Raw genomic sequence first — 22015 nt, forward strand, 5'->3', positions numbered from 1 at the left:
TGGCATTTTGAGTTTCCATTGGCTTGCGCTGATTTGATACCAATCTTGACCTTTAAAGCACAAAACAATACAACAGTCATTCTCAGATCTTCTATTCTGTGTCTTAAAAGACACAGCAGAGACAGGAGAAAGACAAGCACTATAGAAAAGAGAACGTCCACATTCTACTCCATGTCCTCAGCAGCGTATTTGCTAAATGCAAGACAGAGTTCAGCTCCTCCTTGAAAATCAGAATTAAGAAACAATGACAAGAAACCAGCAACAAATTCCAGCCCCAGATCAGGCAGTGTATCACAGACTTTGTCACATCTGCCATAAGACAGTCACAGCTACCCCCGATTCCCCAGTTACCCCCCAATACTTCCTATTGCACCACTATGGAAGATGCATCTTTCCAGGCTGTTTCTGCATACCCAAAGCAGTTTTTCAGCACTAAGAAAACAATTCCAGCACAGAGGTACTTCCCTTAAGCCCCTAAAGCCACCAGTTAACAAACGTGATTCCAGGCAGTTTGGAAGCCCCCATCTCTAAGACATGAACTGGGTCCAACCCCAGAGCCAGCACGGCGATACAGATCCACTTGTGGAGTCTCCTGAACACAATATTGCCTATTACTTCGGGGCAGCCATTACAGAGTCACAATATTTAGTCAACCTTTTTACTTCTACAGTCATTAATCATGCACCATTTAACTACTGGTTTGTCATTTACTCTCCTAATCCTTTTCAAATCTTTCTGCTTATTTTCACATCTTTTTTTAATCCCATTCTACGTGTCTTGCTAATTACACTCCTTCACTGTCATAGGCTGCTACAACACAGACACACTGAGCCAGAGGTGGTTTCATCACTTGCTGGCTTACACATCCAATGAAGAGCTGCTGCTGCAATATTTTAAATAAAGCAGTGTTACTGAAGATCACAAAGTGTACTTGATTGACTGGACAGCTACATCACACCCTACAGAAGGGAGGATGAATAACTGGTTAGTGCTGTACTTGAAGACAGCGCTTCTAACCTTGCAAAGAACAGTAAGAAAGGGGAAAATTGGCTACGATTTTGTACTCTTAAAATAAATGATGTTGCTCGTTTGCTTTCAAAGGGCCGTTATCTGCAGTTCCTGTTGGTCTCGGGGGACTCCCAGCCTCTAGAAGAGGGAACACAAGGCCAGCCTAGAAGTCGGAGGTCAGCAAAAGCTGAGATGTATCCAAGTGATAGATGCCAAAACCGAGTGATGGATGAACGAGACGGAAGCAGACATCACCTGAAAATTTAAATCCAATTGAATTACTCATGGCAAAAAGGAATAGAAGAGGCAGTGTGACATATATAATAAAGAAGGAGCTAAGGGAAACAGATGACTGCTGAGAGGAGCAGCAGAGCGGCTTCCAGAGGCACCCAGAGCATTACACAGACCAAAGAGTGCATGTCCACGAATTTACTCCCTGCTCCCTCCTAGGAGAGGAGGCTGCAGGTCCCCTCTCAGCACCCAGCCCTATGAACACGTGCCCTCCTGACCCCCAGTTTTCATTTCATTTCACCTCTATAGCGAATCTTGATGTTTCATGCCAGTGATGCAAAGCTTAACACAGTGCATACAGAGTGCAGAGAGGCTACAAGACAAACTGCTTCACTCTTCTTGGGACAGTTAGCAAGTGCTGGTGAGGAACTAGCTGCTAATGTTAGCACCTACAAAAGATGGCAGAAGTATTCAACATCTCCACCTCCCAACCAGCACCTGGGAGGTGAGCTCACAACATCCAGAACAGGCAGAGCTCAAAGGGAGCCGAACCCAGAGCTCTGCTCAGCCCAGAGCCCATTACACACAATTTGTCAGAACCGTGCTTTCTAATTGAATCCAGTGTTCAACAACAAACCAGGAAAGACCAGAAGCCTCCCAGAACAACACTGTGTCCTATTTGGGCAGTTGCTGGACAGCTTCCACTTGTGGCCACAGCATTTTTCTTGAGAACAGCCAAGCATGCTTATGCGTAACCCCATTAGATTAGCTCCTAATTAATTTAGGACTGTAGATCAGACCTCAAGCATTTCCTTCCACCAGTAAGACCTACCGAAAGTGATAAAGAGGAATTATTATGCATAACACCTGCAAGAACTTGCTGTAAACACATTTGGCAGCACAGGGGGGTTCCTTTATGGCACAAACCATTTTTATCCATACCTAATATTTTCAGGTTTTCAAACGGTTGTCAGTGTGTTTGTAGAGACTGTTAATGAAGCTCACTGCTAAATGCAGTTACAATTCTGTAGCTATTAATACAACGTGACATCAGTTAATGTCAGCTTCCCAGTGAATCACAGTTGCAAACTTGTAGGTGTTCGATAGCTGGTTGTCAAGTTGAAATAGAACACTGTTAAATATAATCCAAGTCTGTCCTAGTTCTTCAGCTCTTTTCCCCTTCTCTCACTGCCGCCTTAGTGGACTGAATACCTGCATGTCTGCAGAGATAAGCACAGGAAAATTAAGGGAGTAAATAGGCTGACTATTAGACCACTTAGATCAGCAAGTTTTAAAGTGTTTGCTTCTGACTGCAATTTCCTCTCAAATCTGACGACTGTAAGAGCTTAAGCTCAATGAACCTTTTACAACGTCTGAACCTTGCAAGGTTTACTCATATCAAGATGTTACGCTTTTCTTCTTTTCCTTCCTTACAAACCGAAATAAAAGAGTGAGAATGTTTCTGAACACCAGCGTTTAACAGGAGAGCCAGCAAAATCCAGCCTTCAAACCATTCAGTGAATGTCAGTGACACAAGCAGAACATTTCTGCATTGATGAACCCACACTTAGCAAAACAACCTTAAGGAAACAGACAGAAGCCTTGGCAGTTATTAACAAACACTTTGATCAACTGAACATTTTCAGTCCACCATGGGGTCCAATCACCCCTCCAAGATTCACCTTTTTCCTCAAAAATGCACTTAGCACCCTCCACAGCTGATCTCTGCAAAGCCAGTCTTTAGGCTCTAGGGAAAGGTGTTGAGGGAAATAAACGGTTTTATAAACGCCAGGAGATTAAGCAGAATGATGGCCTGAAATAAGACTTCCTGACTTTCACAGGAAGCCTGTCCTAGAAGCTCGCTGTCTCTCTGCAGCAGATGGCTGCAATGAACAGACTGTGAAAACAGAGTCAAATTCACCAACTAAAATGAGCTGTGGATAATTTGCTTGGTATTATTCCTAGAGCAGAGAGCCAAATTTTGCCTTAACCAACCATCCAACATTTCGTGGGGCTCCAGTAGGTAAGTCAGGAAGCACGGAGTGAAAAACAGAACACAGGGAAACACACCCAACACAATGCCATGGTAGAGGCACTTGGCTAGGGCTGGAGTGGAGGACTTAGAGAATTAAGAGCATTTCTGCAGGCACAGAGCAGACGGGTCACAGGAACAGACCTCTGATTTGAGAGAGAAACTAGGAATTTAGTTAAAACAGATGAAAAAAAGTGTATAGAAAGATAACTCGGGTCTCTGGCGTGGCTCAAGCAGAGCACTGTGCCAAACAGGAGAGCTGAGAATTACTGCTGTGAAACTCCAGAAGAGATGTTCGCAAGTCAATTTCTTCCCTTACGTTCAACCTCTACTTTCTCAGATCTTTCATTTATCCTCTCATTCCCTTCAAGTGGTTCCACCAGCTGGTAGAATCACAAGCCAGCACTTTATCGTACGTGCCCCCCTTATGCCATGGCAGCAGTGTGAGCACAGCCTTGCTGCACACACACACCAAGAAGAACGGCTCGCATCCCCAGCTATGATCTCCCACAGCTCATGCCTTTGAGGCAGGTGAATCATTAGGTAAGTGGCTGCCTCTATCTGTGCAATTTTCAGAAGTTGCTCACGCACAATAACTAAACCAAGCCTGCTATACTTCCAAGTGTCAAACAGAAGTGGAAAATATCAGTGGTGGAATGACTGCTGGCTGCCATATAGAAATACCCTTACCTTTATTGTTTCTTGCCAAGCCTCTAGCTTATCAATAAAACATTGAGAACAGCGCTCTCTGTGTCGAGGGAAAGGAGCCAATAAACATGTGTTGTCTGCTCAGTGAAAAAATCCATGATGCTAATTTTGGAAAACATCACCTGGCAGAAACATATAAATACAGAACGAAAAAGGGAAAAAACAGACTGGCAACACTGTGAATCCTAGTGGGACACTGTTACTGCAGAGGAAGCAGCAAGAACTGAAGTATTTATAGGCAGCCCAAAACCACTGCCAGAGTCAGAAATGGAAGCAGGAGACAGAGTATGGGACCCTACAGAGCCCTGCTGCCCAGGAACAGCCCCAGGTTGACAGCATCTGCAGCACAGGATGAATTACAAGAGTCGCTGTATTACGCAAAGGAACTTGCCTTATTTAAGAGACCCTAAAGACCAGAGAGCGTCGTGGCAACCATCAGCCCCATAGCTACAGCAGTCCTGCAGAAACACGTACCGTTAGCAGCATGGCATTCCTAAAGGCCCCAGATGGAAAAAGCAAGAACAACGATGACAGTGAGCACCGACACCACCGCATGAGAGCGAGTGTCATGGGATGCTAACGTTGCCATGGCAATGTCCTCATACCATGTAACGTTTTGACACTGTCTGTTTTCTGGGAAGCAGCAAGGATGTGGCAGCCTGCAGAACCTGCGTGGAACGGCTGTTAGAGCTTCGCCACGGCTCCTGCTGCAGCCAGCAGCCAATTCCGGCTGCCCGGGGATTGGACGTTGACCAATCTGGCAGCTCCACTTTCTAAAACGCAGGAGGAAGCTTTTAAACAGAAACAGCTCCATACATCACTCCGATTTAATATGCAGACTGCCAGGCTGAGCACTAGCCTGCACACCTACTTTCGGCATTTCTTGCCCCGGTTTCCAGACCAGCATTCTCAATGATCCTCCATCAACTTCTCTGAATCACAGAACTCAGATGAGCTCAGTACTCCGCTCAGCCTGGCTGTGTGCAGTGATTTAATACCTTGGCCTTTCTACTCACATAGAAACAAAAACCCAAGTCCTAAGGGATGTAGCTGTGGGTTATGCGATTCCCACTGGCAGATGTACATGGATCACTCAGATAAGGTACAAAAAAGCGGTGTGTTTTCTGAGAAGCATGTTCTAAAATCATCACTGACCAAATGGGAAACATAACACCGGGGCAGCAACTCATTTTGTTGGTTTCGTTTTGTTAAGGGGGGGAACAGAGGACTGCAGTCAAACCTTAAAGTCAGTCTGGACCACCACCTACCTTTACTGTATGCTTAACAAACCCATCACAAAGGTAAAAGGTCTGTACACAAGTGCTGCAGAGCAACTGCTCTGATCCCTTGGGCCACCAGTGGGACTTCACAGCAGTAAACAGAAGCAGAGAAAGCTGTTGGGTCTTGTTTGCCATGACAGAGCTATCCAGGAATGACCTGACTCCAACAGCTGGATGTCTAATGAGCACGAAAAAGAGGAAGAACCTTCTCATTTGTGTTCCTGACAGAGTGATCAAAAAACAAAACATGGATGTAAAGCAGCAACACTTAAATCTTGAGTCAAGTTTTCCCAACTTTTTGCTAACACTGTGATGACATGTATTGAAACAAGAAAGGAAAGGTAAAGAGTAGAAATAACAGTAAAAAAAAAACCAAACATCCATCTACCCACCCAACCCTTCCAAGATGCTGAGAAGCGCTAAACGAGGAGCTGGTTTTCCAACAACAACAATCTTGAACTTCTTAGACATCTTGACTGCTGCACTATTAATGTGTTGGCCACCCAGGGGGCAGGGTAAGTCCCCTGCTCACTGTAAATACTAGAGGCACTGGTGAGCAGCTGGCAGGAGCCCCACACCCACAGAGCAGGTCTGGCCCACGGGCAGCTGGGATGTTACACATAAAGGATGGCAAGCTGCAGACAGGGACAAAACCACGAGTGGGAGACCACCACCTCCTCAGCCAGACCTGCCACCAAAGCAATAGTAGTGATTCAGTAACTACAGTTACCTTTATTCTACTAACTGCGAATCACACCTCACAGTCCCCCGAACTGAGTGCTGCACTAGGGAGGTAGGGGGCAAAGAGAGAGAGGAAAAGAGAAGACAACTCCTGATGCACTGGAGGCAATAGGTTTCCAAAGATGCTGCAGTTCACCCGTGACCCTGTTACAGAGCTGTACTTCAACTGCCAAAGCCATCCTCAAAACATTTCAGTATCTCCTGAGGACAAAGCACTTATTACAGCCATTTATTCCAACCTTCAAGTCCTACATGCCAGTAGCACAGCTCTTGCTCAATGACAGAAACAGAATCCAGAGTGATGCTGATGGAATAAAGTAGTTCACCTTCCCAAATCAATAAGAGGAAATGCAGTAGAGGAACACATAGCTGTAACTTCTCAGTGTGGAAACCATTAAATGCACCAATGTCAAAAAAGCAGCTGGGCAGCCAGGCAGCCATCGTGCAATCAGAAAGTGGCAGGGAGCACATCTGAAATGGGAGCCATGAGCAACGCCAGGCCTGCAAACACCACACACACACCTGGGGTGCTGCACCCGAGTGTGGGGTGACAATCCCCCTCTGCCAGCAGCCCTCAGCCACAGCCCTGCACCGTGCTGTTCTGTGCAAAACTCAAACCAAACCTGGCTAGGCCAAAACGCCAAGGGCTGAAAAACAAGGGAGAGGGATGAGACAGCAGTTGTCATCATCACAGTTGTTTTCTGATTGTTAGCACAGGGCAGAACAGTTGTATGATGTGAAGTGTTGCTCCAAAGCCAGAAGTGACCAACTGTTTCCCACGTCATTGGGAGCAACACAATAGTACCACTTAATTTCCAGGATGATTTAGTCTACATTGTAGGCAAAAGTGTCCTTCTAATTAGGAATCTTCAATAGGAAGAGCTGTTCATGGGAAGGTGCAGGACAGCCTGCACCCTTAAGAGTAAGGAGGCGCTGGCATCAGTGTGAATTCCCCTTACTCAAAGTAGTTTTTAACAAAAACGTGACATTCAGCTCCATATGTGCTGTGCTCTCCAAACTGTTGGGCACTTGAATGCTTAGCTGGTTAGCAGTTCTTTGTGTGATGGAAGGTGACACAACGCTAACGGCACGAAGCTGAAATACGAATTATCTGCCACAGTGACTTCCCTGTGGCTGGATTTGGTTAAAAAATTGGGCTGCTGAGCTTTGCTTTATTCCTATATGAAATCAGATTGCATCAGGGCTTCCCAGGCTTCATATGCATGCAGTTTTGCAACAGCAAAACAAAAGATAACAAAAGCAGATTCAAGAAAGCACAGCTTGGTAACTAAAGCGGAGCCTAATTTGTGCACACCATAATTAAAGCAATGGCCCCCCACAGAGGCATCATTTGTGCTGCACGATCCCTGTTTTGACACACATTCCCATACATGTAGCATAGTTCTACCCTCTTCCAGAACACAAAACCAAGTCTCCAAGGACCATCATTACACAGATGGGTATTGCATTCAAAGCATGTTGAGGCAGCACTGGACCAGAAATTCTTATTCAAACATGCAAACAGAGCTTCGTGGCAGATGTCTGAGGGGGAAGGAAGCAGAGGGGATGGCAGGGCTGTGACACCCATGTAAACCACATCTCACTGCCCTACTGAAATGTGTAGGCAACTTACAGACCACTTCCTCAATTAAAACATTCACATTTCTAATCTAACCAAGGCACTGAAGCACGAGCAGATAGTGCTTCAGAATCTAATTGCACAGATAAATTATTTCTTAAAACAACTGCTCCAATCAAATCTAATTGCTCCCCTACACAAAGCAGAAACATACGTTCTGTCAAACAGAAATGCTGAAGCAAAGTAGTTACAGCATTTCACGACTTGTCCCGATGTAGAAATCTGACAGAGTAAAGCCTTCCTTTTAGCCTGGAGAACAGAGTGCTTTTGAATTAATAAATGTTGCATTAGAATTAATTTCACATGAAATAGAAGCAGTAAGGAAACAGTTTCTCCCAGGCAGAAAGCTTTTCAGGGACACACTCTTCTACTCAGAGTAAATTGACAGCAAAATAAAGGAAAAAGATATCCTTCCCTCTGTGGCTGGAGGGATGGCATCCAGGCAGCCCTGCGCAGCACTGCTCACAAGGCTGGTGTGTACAGCATCCTCAGAGCACCTGCAGCACGTGTCAGATAGTCCCATTCGAGGGAAGGAGGTGGCATCATCGTTTCCCACTACTCAGTACTCTAAATTGAGTGATGCAACAACCAGTGCTATGGGGACAGCAGACTCCCTCAGAAACCCCATCAACTCACTGACATCCCTCCCCTCTGCAAACCCACAGCCAGATGACCACCAAGGAGAAGCTGGGAGCAGTGACAGGCTGTCCCCAGCCCCAGGTTGCGTTTTTGGGCAGAGCAAACCAGCCTGGCCCTCAGGGAGCGCTCTGCCTGCGGTATGGCACAGCAGGACCCAACATGCGCTAACAGAATTCTGCAAGGAGCTGTTCTGGGTGTAGAGGAAACTGCCACAGAGCTTAGTCTGTAACTGCAGCCCACCCTTCAGCAACCACAAACACGAGCACCTCCCCGCATACCTGTTCGTTCCAAGGCCAATTCGGATCTGTCCTGCATACAGCGCTGGTTAAGTCCTGGAGTTTAAACCCCTGCAGAGTTCCAGGGATGAACTGTAATTTCATTTGCGAAAGGTTAACAGGGAAAATGCTTAACATTACAGCCACGCAAATAATTTCCTTGTCCTGTGAATGTTCTCTGCATGGATGCAGTTGCCTACCTCACCAGGAACCAACAAATCTGGTTTTAGAGCATCCTGTAACATCTTTTGGATAAAAGCTAGAAGGACTAAACTTCAATACAAATGCAGATCACGTGAACCCCAATCCAAAACAGTGTTACAACTGAAAAAAATCCATGGCAACTAAAACTTAAAAAGCTACAAAAGAAATCTGCTTAATAACTTTATGACTCTTTAATGTTTAAAATTATATAAAACTTAAATGGTTAAAATTAGAGAAGTCCAACAGATAAGGCAAAAGCATTTTCTACACTAACCTAACAGTGCACAACCAGCCCGTTATCCGAGCCCAACATTCAATGTTACATTAATATTTCACATGGCTTCTCTTCAAAGCAATTGATCACAGCGCGGTGCATCTGTCAGTGCTTGATAGTGTGTGTGAGCAGCTTCCATCTCGAGCTCAACTCTTCAGAACAAGCAGCTGCCACAAGGAAGGCCTGCTGTCAGTATCCAGGAGACATTTTGACTTTGGAAACCATTTTCTCCCTGCCGCACACTCAGTTCCAGCTGGCTGAGGAACCATTGCACCCTGTGCCTCATAGCATGGCGGGGTCACCACGCACACAGCCACTGTGCTGGGACCCCACGCCATCAGACTCCACCGCCATGCGGCTATGGCCTCAGTACGTCACAGAGCCTCTCAGCTCCTCATGCTCTCATAGGTGTACAATCCTGAAGTCACTCAAGCTCATCCCTGTGCTCATGGTGTGCCTGGTCTTCAGGGCCACTGTATGGGCAGCATGAGCCACGGCTCATCTCCCAGACAGCTGCATCTGTCTCTTGTCAGAGCACACCTCAGGTGCCTTCTATCAGTGCAACCGGATTTCTTTCCCTACGAAACTGAGGCACAGGGTGGAAGAGAAAGGAGCTGGTGCATGTCTGCCCACCAGCCACAGCACAGCTGGAACAGACACCGGCATGAGAGGTGCTCCTGGATCCTGAAGTACAGGCACTATCTTCGGGCAACCCAACCTCCAGTTCTGGCCCTGAGAGCACCCAAGGCTGGCAATGTCATTCTTAGGAGACACCATCGAACCTGCAGACTCCATGGACTTCAAAGCAGGCATTGCCCCACCTGTGCCTGCAAGTAAAGTCTGTGTCCCTGGTCACACAGGCTCCTGCATGTGAGCCCACCCCTCCTCAGAGCTCCTGGACACCAACCCCCTTACACTGACTGTCCCTGGCAGCTCCCACCTAGAGCTTGCTGGGTTTTGCAAGCATAGCTCCAAGTCTGCTACTGCTACTCTCCACCAAATCCTCACTTCAGCAAGCAAAAGTTCAGCAGAACAGCCCCACTAACCTTGCAGGCCGTCCCCAGTCCTGGGAGAAGCTGTTCAAGACCTCTCTTGGCAAAAGGGTTTTCAAGCACTCTTCTGCAGCACTCAGGCCTCAGTTGCAACCTGCATCCAGACCTCACAAGCTGTCTACAAGGCAGGTTCCCACAGTCATCATAAATCCCCAGCACACTATTTTTAACCTATGTGCACTTGCCACTTGGCAGTTCAGGTCTTTCTGACATGCTGCCACCAGCAGAGCTGATTCTAGCCAAGGGCAAGACAAAGCATCATGGCAGATCCTCAGAACAACCAAGATTTATGTTCACACTTACAAATAAGGAGGGTTTCAGGCTCGCATCTCCAGAAACGTGCACACGCAGGGGGCAGCCACAATAGAGTTAGTGTGCTTGTGATGGACAGCAGCCAATACGACAGGAGAGCAGAGGGCCCTGGGTGGCAGGCAGGCTGCAGGCAGCCTATCACACCCCAGCAGGGCAGGGGAGCAACACAGAACCACCTGTACAATCCTAGTAAGTAAACCTACTTCATAGCCCTAGGTACGTCTCCATTTGGACGTCTGCACTTAGTTTTCTGTAACCTCTTTATAGCCTACTACTCGATAACCGAAAAATTATCAGAGCGTTGGCGTTTGCATAAGCTAAAACAACAATTAGGCAGATAATAACTGCAGTTTCAAAATCGTTAACTTCCACTGACATTGATGGGGACCCTGGTGGAGCGAAGAGAGCAGCACTGAGCCAGCAGGAAGCACGGCAACATTACCATTCGCAGACCAAAAGAGCGATTAACCTAGCGTCCTTACGCTACTGAGTGCAGACAGTAATTTCTGTTATTTCAAAGCCCCACTGCAGCTTACTGGTGAACAGAGCTCAGTGTTTGCTCAGAGTACCCTCTTTGTGTAAGCAGCTGAGGAACGAGCAGGGTATTACAACACAGGAGTGCAAATTTCAGTGCCACTCCACATTGGTCTCTTAGCAGAGAGACACACAGTCCTGTTTGCCACAGCACACACCAGGGGCTCAAGCACACACTCACTCACTGGCTCTGGAAGCATTCCAAAGATCACCACTTTCTCACTTCAGGTTCTTCCCATCACTGTCCTATGCACACTGGCCTGCTTCTCCTGCGTGTTATGTCACAAGCAGGCATCACCTGCATCTACTTTGCAGCTGAGAAATCAGTTCAAACTCAATGGTTTCGTGGCAGGCAGAATAGCTGTAAAAGATTACAAGAGTCTTCTCCTATACTGTCCAGAAGATGGACAGAGTAGAACAAAAGGGAAACAAATGTGCAGAAAAGGCCCATGATGAGTCAAAAAGCAGATCCATCTTCCAAGACTAAATGTGGGAAATACCAGAACCCACACGTACCACCAAACCCAGCTGGCAGCTCCTGCACCACCACCCCTCTCAGCACGGGCACTCTGACCAGTTTCCTCCCACTCCCCTTCCATCTGACCCACCCTTTGAAGCAACTTTAGTGATAAGCACAAAGTTTTCCTTGTTATCCTTGTTTCCTTGATATGAATTCTCATTTGGCTGCTTTCCCTTTCCACAGGGATGCCACAGTCATCCACCAACTCCTCGTTTTTTTTCCATAGGATGACTGTTCTCTTAAAGATGCAGCTCTCAGCTTCGGACAAGATGGATGATGTGTCAGTCTGAAATACGATTGTTATTTTGTCAGTGCCCATAGGATCAACTTTTTTTTTTTTTTTTCTTCTTTTTTGCTGTTGTCTCTTATGGAGAGCACCTTGCCAAATGCAGCATTCATCTCCTTGATGGGGCGATTAAGATACATATATATTTTTACTGGTTGGGGAGAGAGGGGGCAAGAAATCACTTTGCAACTTTAAGTGGTCAGAATCTCATTATTTCAGGGCTGTGCATAGCGATGAACATCACAGAATATCGCCTGGCACAATCTCATCATTTCTTTTATAAATCTCCCTTTCATGACATTTACTGTCTCAAAAAAATATATTACAGGCTTTTTAGCATGAAAAAACATTACAAAACAGCACAGACTCATTCTTGCTGTTGGCTCATACATGTCTGGATGCACATTAAGAAGCAGAAAATACAGGAACAATACTGCAACATCCCCAATGTACTGAACATCACCTCAACAGCTTTGCTAACATGACTAACTCGGGCAGGCAAGAGCCACTAATAAGCTGATGGAGAATGAGGTCTTAATTGTAGATTCATTTAATTCAGAAACAAGCACTTGTGTTGCATTAAGAACAGCCTATTAGCATTCATGCATGAGCATTCAGTAAGTGTGAATAAATAAATACAGTTCTGAGCAAAACCATTTTTCTAGGCACTGGAACATAAGGTATTTGCTTCACCATCACTCTGCACAGAGCAAAGAGGTCAGGCACCAGGGAATGGAATGCTGTCCAGGGCACTGTGTCAGGTTCTGGTACTCAAACATGTCTCACCATTAATCATTTCTGAAGCAACAGTGCCAGGAGTTCCCAAAGCTCCTATTATCGCCACGCATTCAAACCAAACCTGAACTGAAAATAAATAACGAGCAGAATTTTGAGAACAAAATTAAATATCTATCCACTGGGGGATGCAATCCTGTGCCCGCTCCCTGGCATCCTCGCAAGATGCTGATGACAATCACAAGTTAATCACACAGATGATGAATTTATTCTTACGTCAATTCCTCCAGAAACAACAACGTTAAAGGTGCAGCACTGCTGATTCGCCCATGTATTCCTGCTGGCATCTGCACATCCTGGGATGAGCTAACAAAGGCGCATGCCGGCATTTTGAGGGATGCAACCATCATGGTCCATGCTAAAACATGCCTTAGTTACCAACTTTCATCATTTGCTGCTCAGAGGATTCACGTTCAGTCTCTGGCACAGTTTGTACTGTGAAAAGCATCAATCATTTAGGATTGAGCCACTGGGGATAGATGAAGTGCTCATACACTGCTCTCCATTCACTCCCTGGTGCGCCCTCACTCCCCATCTAGTTGCTGTGCTGCCCTCCACTCCCAGTGCCCTTCCTTTGCTACTGCTATCCTACTTTGCTCACTGATGACCCTCTCCTTAAAGCCTGGCTTTATTTTATGGGCACAGGCAGAAATCATTGCAACCGTTCTGAAAGGATTTTGTACTCTTCTCATGATCCACTTAACTCTTATTAAACGGAACGATTTCCCCACTCCCCCATCCTGAAAGCAGCACGGCACGCTGTGCTAATGACAGCCCTAACCAATCACCCGAGAGCTGACTGCACATAAATCAGCAGTCGGCTGGTCGCAACGTCCAGCAGCAAAACCACCTCCTCCCTCAGCGCCGTCCTTCAATGCCTCACACAGGAGGGAGCTCAGCACAAGGAGAGGGCTGAAGCCTCGGCTGCTCATCTTGCACATCGCGATTTTGCTCTCAGAAGAGCGAGCGCGTGAAAAAACATCCCTCCTTTATTCTCGCACGGGCTCCCTTGCAGCACCCAGCCCAACGCACACGGTGGGTCCGACGCACCTGGTGGGGCAGGAGGGCTCCGCAGGCACCGCACAGCCCAGCACGGCCGCGTCTGCTGCCCCGCACGCCGTGCAACCCCGGACAGACGGACACAGACGGACAGACGGACACAGACGGACAGACGGACACAGACGGACACGCGCAGTCCCGCACAGCCCTCCCGCAGGGCGCTGCCCGCGGCCTCGCCTCCCCGTACCCGTCACCCCTCCCCGTACCCGCGTCCTCCTCGTCGAAGCTGTTCATGCAGGGGAAGTAGATGGCCAAGGCCTCGAAGGAGGCGGAGAGGCTGAGGCGGCTCTGCGACCGCTCCATGAAGAGCCCGGAGCCGGGTGCGCCTCCGGGGGCTTCGCCCGCCGCAGCCGCCGGCGGCTTGGCCAGCTTGGCCGCCCCATTCTTCACTCGTAGCACGGCCCGCGGCGTCTTGGCTGCTGCGGGGGCCTCGGCGAGGCGGCGGGGCGAGGCGGAGCGGAGCGGAGCGCGGAGCCCGGTGCGGAGCGCGGCCACCTGCTGCCGCCCGGCGCTCTGAGCGGCGCCCCGCCCCGCAGCCCAGCCCAGCCCAGCGGCGCCAATGGCGGCGCGAAGGGAGGGCCGGGCCGCGCCTCGCCTCGCCTCGCCGCTGCTGCTCAGCCGCAGGCCCTGCCCGGCGGGGTTCCCAGCGCCCCGCAGAAGCCCGTTCTCGGCCGAATTGTGGCAGCATTTACAAACACGGAGTGCACGTCCTTGCCTTTCACCCTCTCCCATCCCGTATTCCCAGTTCCCTCAGCTGCTCCCCATAAGTCCCCACTGTGCCCAGACCCCTCACAGCCCCGTTGCCCCTCTCTGGACGCGCTCCAGGCCCTGATGTCTGCGTGGCAGTGAGGGCCCACAGCTGAGCACAGCACTCGAGGTGCGGCCCCACCAGAGCTGAGCACAGCGATGATCACCTCCCTGTCCTGCTGGCTGTGCTCTTTCTGATGCACATCGGGATGCTGTTGGTCTTCTTGGCCACCCTGGCACACTGCTGGCTCACGTTCAGCCGAGCGTCGACCAACACCCCCAGCTCCATTTCTTCCACACAGTTTTCCAGCCACCCTGCCCCAAGGCTGTAGCAACGTGTGGGGTTGTTGTGACCAAAGCGCAGGACCCAACGCTTGGTCTTGTTGAACTTCATCCCATTGCCTCAGCCAGGTGAGCAGCCTGCCCAGGTCCCTCTGTGGGGCCTTCCTGTCCTCAGGCAGATCAAGGCTTGCTCCCATCTTGGTGCCCAAGGCCCAGCACACATAGTCAGGACAGGTCTCCACAACCTGTTCCAACTAAGATTTAGGCTGGTTTTGCAAAACCATTTAATAGATCCTGGTAGGAATTCGGGGTGCTGCAGAAGCAGAGTGAGTTTTAGCTCATTCCCAAAGGCTAGTTGCCTGGATTTCTCTCTTGGCACAGAGAATTGCTGGCACTGGCTCAGAAGCACCAGCTGTCCAGAGGAGCTGAACACTGCTTGCTCTGAAGTGGCATAGACATCATGACATCACCCCACCCATTTTGGGAACCAAGTCTACCTTATTCACTGCAGCTGAGCTTTAGATAGGGATGAGATGGAGCACATCTTCTGTCTGTGGCTTGCTCTCCCCATCAAAGATGCTATCATCTTGTGGTACGAAGGAAGATGTTCCTCACACACTTGTTCTTTTCACCCATCATCATCACCAAGAGCCACCCTATGGAATACAGCAGAAAGGCCTTTTAGTGCTCTTACAAAATGCAGATCAGAGTCCAAAGTAATCTTTATGGATGAAGCATAGCTGAAGCCGCTGTAAGCTGGGTGCTACAGAACAGCAACCTGAAAGCAAAATATATTTGCAAGTGCTGTAGCTCCACTACAGAGAATAGAAGGGAGGACACTCGGGGGTTGGTCATGTTTAGCACTTGCCTCAAGCCCACTAGAGCTCTAAGGCTGTAATAGAGCTAGAAACCTCATACTTGCAAACATTGCTTTTCTTTTTATTTCCATACACAGTAAAACACATAAGAATTATAGTCTGTAATAACAACTGTGTTTTTCTCTCAAACAGTTAATAAATAAATCCACAAAGTCACCTAAAAGCCCTTCCAGGGCTGCAGCATGTTTGTGCTGCCAAAGCCAGGCAAGCAGGGCTGTTCCCTGGGCAGAGGAGCCAGGAGGTGATGGCACAGGAGCACCCCCAGGGACACTGTGGGCAGGAGGTCCTAACAGCACTCTTGCTCCAAGGTCAGCCAAGGCACAAGCCCAGGAACAAACCTGAGGCCGGCTCACCTCTAGCATAGCGCAGACAAGAACTGAAGGTTGCAGGATGGAGTTTAAATGGAGTGCCTATTGAGGGACCCAGGTGAAGCTTTTCAGGGTAATTAAGGCTCATTAGTACATTCTCTAACCCTGGCAAACACAGTTGTTATTACTGGTGATCCATTTGGAATAACAAAGGTCATTTAAGTTTCAGATGCTAAACAGAGTTTGCAAGGCTTATCAATAGCAAGTGCATTTCTTAATCCAAAAACTAATCAGAATTTGCTGTGGAACAGCATTAATTCCTTCATCAAAGGATGGGCAGGCTGTAAAGCAGAAGGAACAGAGTGAACTTATTACAGACAATGATGACTCCAGGTCTGAGTTTTGAAAGGCAAGAACATCAGTGAGGAATGTATTACCATATGCTTAAGAAGAGATTTCAATAGCACCAATCAAGGCATTAGCAGAAGCTATAGGGACAAATCCAAGTGCATTAAAGCTGTTAGACAGCTCTTTCTACCGGTCCTGGCAGCGCATGCAATCCGAGGAGCAAAGGACATCTGTGAATCAAAATCTGCTTCCAGGTTCCCAGGAGCTACCTAGAAGTGCTGAGAGCTGCTTTCTATTTGTTCAAAGAGGAAGTTTCTAAATAAGGAAAAGCAATTTAGTCTTGCCTTTATGCTGCAGTCACCTGAATGTCTCTTGTTCCACTGCATTTTGAAAGCACAGTGATGGCAGATGGACTAATATGTAACGGACAAACAAGCCTAGCCTGTGGTTTGGGTGGCTGATCTCTGCTCCCACAGATGCCAAGTGATCTTCAATGCTTTTCTCTGTCCTTTGCTTTCTTCACCCATGCATGATCTGAGTGCCCCCAGCATCATCCCTTAGCTTTGGTGTCACCTCCCTCCCATTTGCCTGCTTTAAGATTATGTTTCTCAAGGCAGAGACTTGCAAAACTCAGCTACTTGATTACTAGTTGGGCCAAAACATCCTAAACCAAAAACCTGTGCCTTAAAGTAAGACAAAATACGTCAACAGCTGGAATTCAGAGAGGTTAAAGTCCAGATACCTGGAGGAAACAGCTTAAGAGCAATAAGGATTCAAAGTGAAGCTGGCAGCTGTTGGCCTAGAAGTCACTGGTCAGCATGAACAGAATGATCGTTGGGAGAAACTCGGAGGAGTGAGGATAAGCAAGGAGGAAAATTCCTGCGAGGCTGTAAATAAGCTGAGCGAAACTGAGAACAAACAAATGCAAGGATTTACTGCCTCCAGAACAGCCTGTCTGCGGCTGCTCCACTAGAAGAGGTTCATTGATTGTTTCCCCAGTGAAGTAGGCTCCGATGGATTGAACCATGGAAAGCTCTGATAGATTTTTCCTACTTTCTCTTTCTCTTCCCACTAGTCACGTTGCTTATATTTTGTCTTGAGTCTCAGGTGTCTGGGTCAGCTTGGGAAGTTATTTTTTGTGTGCTGGAGTGAGATGATTATTTATTATTGCTATTATTACTATTATTGTTATTGTTATTAATTCCTTGTTATATGTGTTGAAAGGATACTGAAGGCTGATGCCCTGAAGAGCCAGACACTGTACAAACACATGGTGGAAAACTTTCTCTTCCCCAAGAGCTCACTGTCTACATAGTCTAGACAAAGAACAGAAGGCAGAATAATTTTTCTTATACAAGTGCAGGTATGAAGCATGGGAGTTTTACTTGGTCTGCCCAAGACCACATAAGGAAAAGTTCTTTTGGAGTTGGGAATTGAATGCAGATTTCCTGCTTTGATCTCAAGACTACCTTCAGCTTTTTGCTAATATAGGCATTCTTTTTTCCTAGCCTCAGCAAATTTACATCATCCATGGGAAATAGTGCACATTGCCAAAGCGGCCAGACAGGTTTTTACAGCATCCTTTGCTGGCTGGAATCCAGGCAAGCTGAGAGGGCTCTGGTTTCTTAACAGTCCAGCCCCATTCGTGCCCTGCCATGGCATAGCAAGCGCTGCTGTAAGGGACTGGCCGGTGTAGCATGCTGTGCACAGTGCAGTTCAGAACAAACTGCCCTTCTTTAAACCCCACACCTCACTGGAAGCAGATTTGTTTTCAGTCTTGCTGTTTTTCCACCCTTCTCTTCTAATATCCTTTGTAGTCATCTCTCTCTCTGCCTTTAGTTATCAGAAACAAGCCTGCAAAGGTTGTTTTGAACCACTGTGGAGACAGAGCTGGGGAGGTGAGTAATGAGATGCTAAGCCGTCATCTTTCAGTCCTACATTCCCTCTTCTTGCTATTCCCAGTTCTCACATTTGTCTAGCCAGTCTTTTCCCAAGGTTAAGATTTGGGGCTCCACACCAGATCATGCACTCTGTTCTTGTGGTTGGCATCTACTAACTTCAGTTTCAGCCCATTCAGTGACTTCCACTCACTGGGAGCAGACTGCATGAATGGGTTGAGTACTGCTATGGGGTATCATTCAGATGACAATCTCTGCTTCACTCTGCCTTCTCAAATGTTGATTTATTGACTTTTTTTCCCCCTTTGGCTCAGACAGCAAAGGGGTGTTAAATCAGACTGTCTCTTTTCTGAAGATCCAATTGACTGAAACATGGGCCCTGACTGATGAAGTACAGGTAGTAGTAATTTGCAGACAAATGTCATCTGTTGCAATACTCAGCCACAAGCGAAAGGGAAGAGGAAACACCTACATGGGAAAAATATCTTAGGATCAGGTATTTGCTTATTATCCCCTGCCCTGATTTCTAAGCACAACATCTTTCTGGAGGCTGTGCTACTCCTTGGCTCTCTGGGCTTGGAAATGCTAGGCACAGAAAGCTTGAGAGAAAAAGAAAATGAGAAATCAAAAGCAGGAAGAAAGCCAAAAATGCTGAACTGGAGGAGGCACTGGGGGAGAAGGAAAGGACTGTGGAGCTTAACCAGTCAGAGGTTGTGCAGTCATGGGAAAATTCAACAGAGCTGGAAAGAAATGGGCCTGAGGCACATCCTATGGCCAAGGAGAAAACCCAAGAGGTTAAGTAGGACTTGCACAGTCCATCTAGCTCCTCTCAAAGGCTTCATAAGAGAAAACCCACCTGGAAACCAGATCAGTAATCCTAAGTGCCTGTGTATTGAAGTAGCAGGTTGATCGGCCACAAATGAGAGAGGTCTGCAGCTCAGGCAGATGGGCATCAGTCCTGCGTGGGTATGGAAACAAAGGAGCAGCCCCTGCAAATCCGAGCCACAGTGTCTTCATTGTACAAACCTTCCTGCAGAGCAGACATTTTGTGCAAGATATCCTGAGGGTTTAGGAGAGAGGATTGAAATTGAACAGACTGGCTGAATGAAAGCATGGAAATGTGCAAACTGGTTCCTTCCCTCCTTTCATTCATAGCCACTCATGGCATTGGCATTGTCACAAGAGGAGGCAATGCTGGGAATGACAGGTGGAATTTAGTGCATTTGAATTTTAATCAGCAATTATTGTAAAACACAGTAATGCTTCAACTGGTGGGTAATTTAGCTCCAATTCCAAAAATACAGACTGATCCACTCTAGCTGTAAATTTTCAACCTCTTTCTTCCAAGCAAACTAGCATATAGAAATGTATGAATGATAACCAAGCAAAGTAATGATGGCTGGAGAATTCGGATGGCTCAGAGCTGCAGAGCCAAATTACATAGCAGTAGTATGGCACACATCCCAGGTCATGCTTGGAAAGATTCAGGCTTACTTCTCCAACTGACTAAAAGGGCAGTGGCTGCACCCCTTTTCCCTGAGCACACACACAAACACATTTAATATCAGGGCTTGGGTCTCTTAGCTGCCAGAATGTGTGGATGCAATGTTCCACGCCGCAACGAGCCCCATCTCTGCTCCCTGCATTGGGCATCGTTGGTACGGCCGAAGCCTTTGGCTTTGGGACTACATTGCACATATTCCCAGCCTGGTTTGGGAAATATCTTTTTAAATGAGACTGCTGAGTCTGTAATGAGAAGAGGACAGAAATAATCCTGTGTGTGACTTCCACAGATGGGCTTTAGTACTTGTAAGAGTTGTAGCAAATGGATTTGCTCCGGGCTTGAATAGACATTGACAGATTTATAGAATGAACAGTGATGCAACAACAGAGCTACAGCAAAGCTGTGTCTAGGAAAGAGAAATTGCTGCTCACTGGAGGACACCCATCTGCAAGGGTGGTGCTGGCTGGCTCTGGTGCTCACATGGAAGCTGCTCTCATGTCCTGCAATATGGAGCGGCTGGATGACATGGAGAAGCAAAAATGCTTTTTCTTCCCCTCAAGAGCCAGCAATAGCTTGGCAAAATGTGGTGGTAATTTTCTGGTGCTGCCTGCAAGGCTGCTTTTACCTTTTTTTCTTTTTCCTTCTTGCTTTTTCCCTTCCTCCTTCCCCCAGGCTGTTAGAAACGTGTTCCAGAAGCGACAAAAAGGACCCACACGTCTGTAGGTACCAACAGGGCTAAATCTGTTGTACATTATGCACATTTTTCACACTGCAGCGTTTTTACTGAAGTCGATAGGAATAGTGTTACATAAGAAGCCCCCAGCAGATCTCTTGGAGAAGACTGTATGAGATAAATAATAGGAAGCTGCAACTCCAACTGTGTAACTACAAACCGAAGGCCGACCCAGCCAAGCTACAACGAGTGTTTTGCCATCATACCCTCCAACACTGCATCACCTTGCAAATGAGTGCAGACCTCAGGAGCGTGCTGGAGTCTTCACTGGTAAGCCAACATTTGCTTTCTCAGCAACCTTTTCTCTTCTGACATAACCTGCCCTAAAGCCAACAAACCATGTGCTATGGCTCACATGTCAGCTACGTCATCAGTGGATTGGCTTTCTCCGTGGTGCGACTCCTCTCTTAGTCCTTAGGAACACATAGGTGGGGATTTAAGGGACTGGGAAGAACGTCTGCCTCCTGAAAGTTTCATTTTAAAGGCATAATGTAAATGCACTGCAAGCATACCCTGGGAATTAATCTGTACATTGCTTTAGTAGTTTCAGAGCTATTGTAATTTTTATCACCTGTATACAAAAATACATTGACTCCTGGTAGCACCAGTGAAAAAACAGATAATATTTTCATGTTTTTACTCAGACTACATTCTGCACACAGCACTTGAATTTATCACTTTGCTTCTTATCTTACCAGTCTTGTTTTTATTCCCTTCTTCACATTTAATTTCAGTACTTTTTTAACGTTTGAAAGCTCGTTCAATCATTCACCTTTGTCAATCTTTTGCAGGGCATCACTGTCAACAGTACTAATGCAATTCTTTCTGGGTTTCGTGCTTTTGCTACAGAGAAATCTTCAAGTTCATCCAAATTGCTTTCAGTCTTCAAAACACGAGGCCCACTCGTTCGGATGTTCACTGAAAGTACTGTACCAACAGTTTCCCATATTTGTTAATTTTTCTGCCAAAAAGACTCCCTCACTTTCAAGTTCAATTATTAAGAAGTTTATCATTACTGTCTGAAAACCTGCCTTTTTTTTTTGCTGCCATTCTTAACGCCACAGGATTGATGCTCTCCAGTTCAGGAGATAGAGCAGTGCTGTGTTCGATTCCCTTGTCTCTGGTGGAAAATGTCTTCAGTTTGCTTTTGACAAAATGGAGTTGCAGCAGTGATTCAGAATTGCTGAAAAACTGTTTTAATAAAATAGCGCGCTTGTCAGATGAAAGAAAATATGGTTTCAGTGCATCTTAGAGGTCAATAAATCTGCTGCCGGCTGTCTGTAGAGATAACTACCTTGTCGTACAAGGCCCAAGAATTGCTGGCAGTTTGTTTCAGTAAAATGGTGAAGAAGGGAGAAATAAGGAAAGGAGGAATTTGACAGTCATTCAGTATCAGCATGTAAGATGCCAGCTCTTCTTCAGATCCACTGGGAACTGGATAGACCATGCAATACAGTAAGGCCAGCATGAGCTCCCATGGCTCGCATCCATTTCCATTCTTTCCCGAAGGAAGTGTCTAATTAACCACGTGTGGGCTAATGTTCATCAGTGTCAGCTCCACTCTCCAGCAGGGAGCTGTGCTGCAGGACCTGCACACCCGAGCACATGGAGATGCTCAGAGCAGCGCTGCCTTTCCCAGCAGCCAACCGCAGCAAAACACAAGTGGACCCATCCCCAACAGACTTTCATTTTTTAATTTACTTTCTGCTTGGTTTAGCTGTTTTCTGA

At 47.0% G+C, this 22015-nt stretch overlaps 1 protein-coding gene across 1 annotated transcript in view; it reads right to left on the minus strand.

The window, feature by feature from the left end:
• Window positions 1-13892, minus strand: part of RIMS4 (regulating synaptic membrane exocytosis 4) — a 48825-nt gene extending 34933 nt beyond the window's left edge. Inside the window, exon 1 of the mRNA XM_042832539.1 lies at window positions 13796-13892. Coding sequence (XP_042688473.1) covers window positions 13796-13892 — 97 coding nt within the window. The remainder of the gene's footprint in view (window positions 1-13795) is intronic.
• Window positions 13893-22015: the final 8123 nt, after the last annotated feature.

This window comes from Centrocercus urophasianus, unplaced genomic scaffold (assembly GCF_019232065.1).
Source record: "Centrocercus urophasianus isolate 14NV4802_14NV808 unplaced genomic scaffold, USGS_Curo_1.0 seq_38, whole genome shotgun sequence".
In the NCBI taxonomy this organism is placed as follows: Eukaryota; Metazoa; Chordata; class Aves; order Galliformes; family Phasianidae; genus Centrocercus; species Centrocercus urophasianus.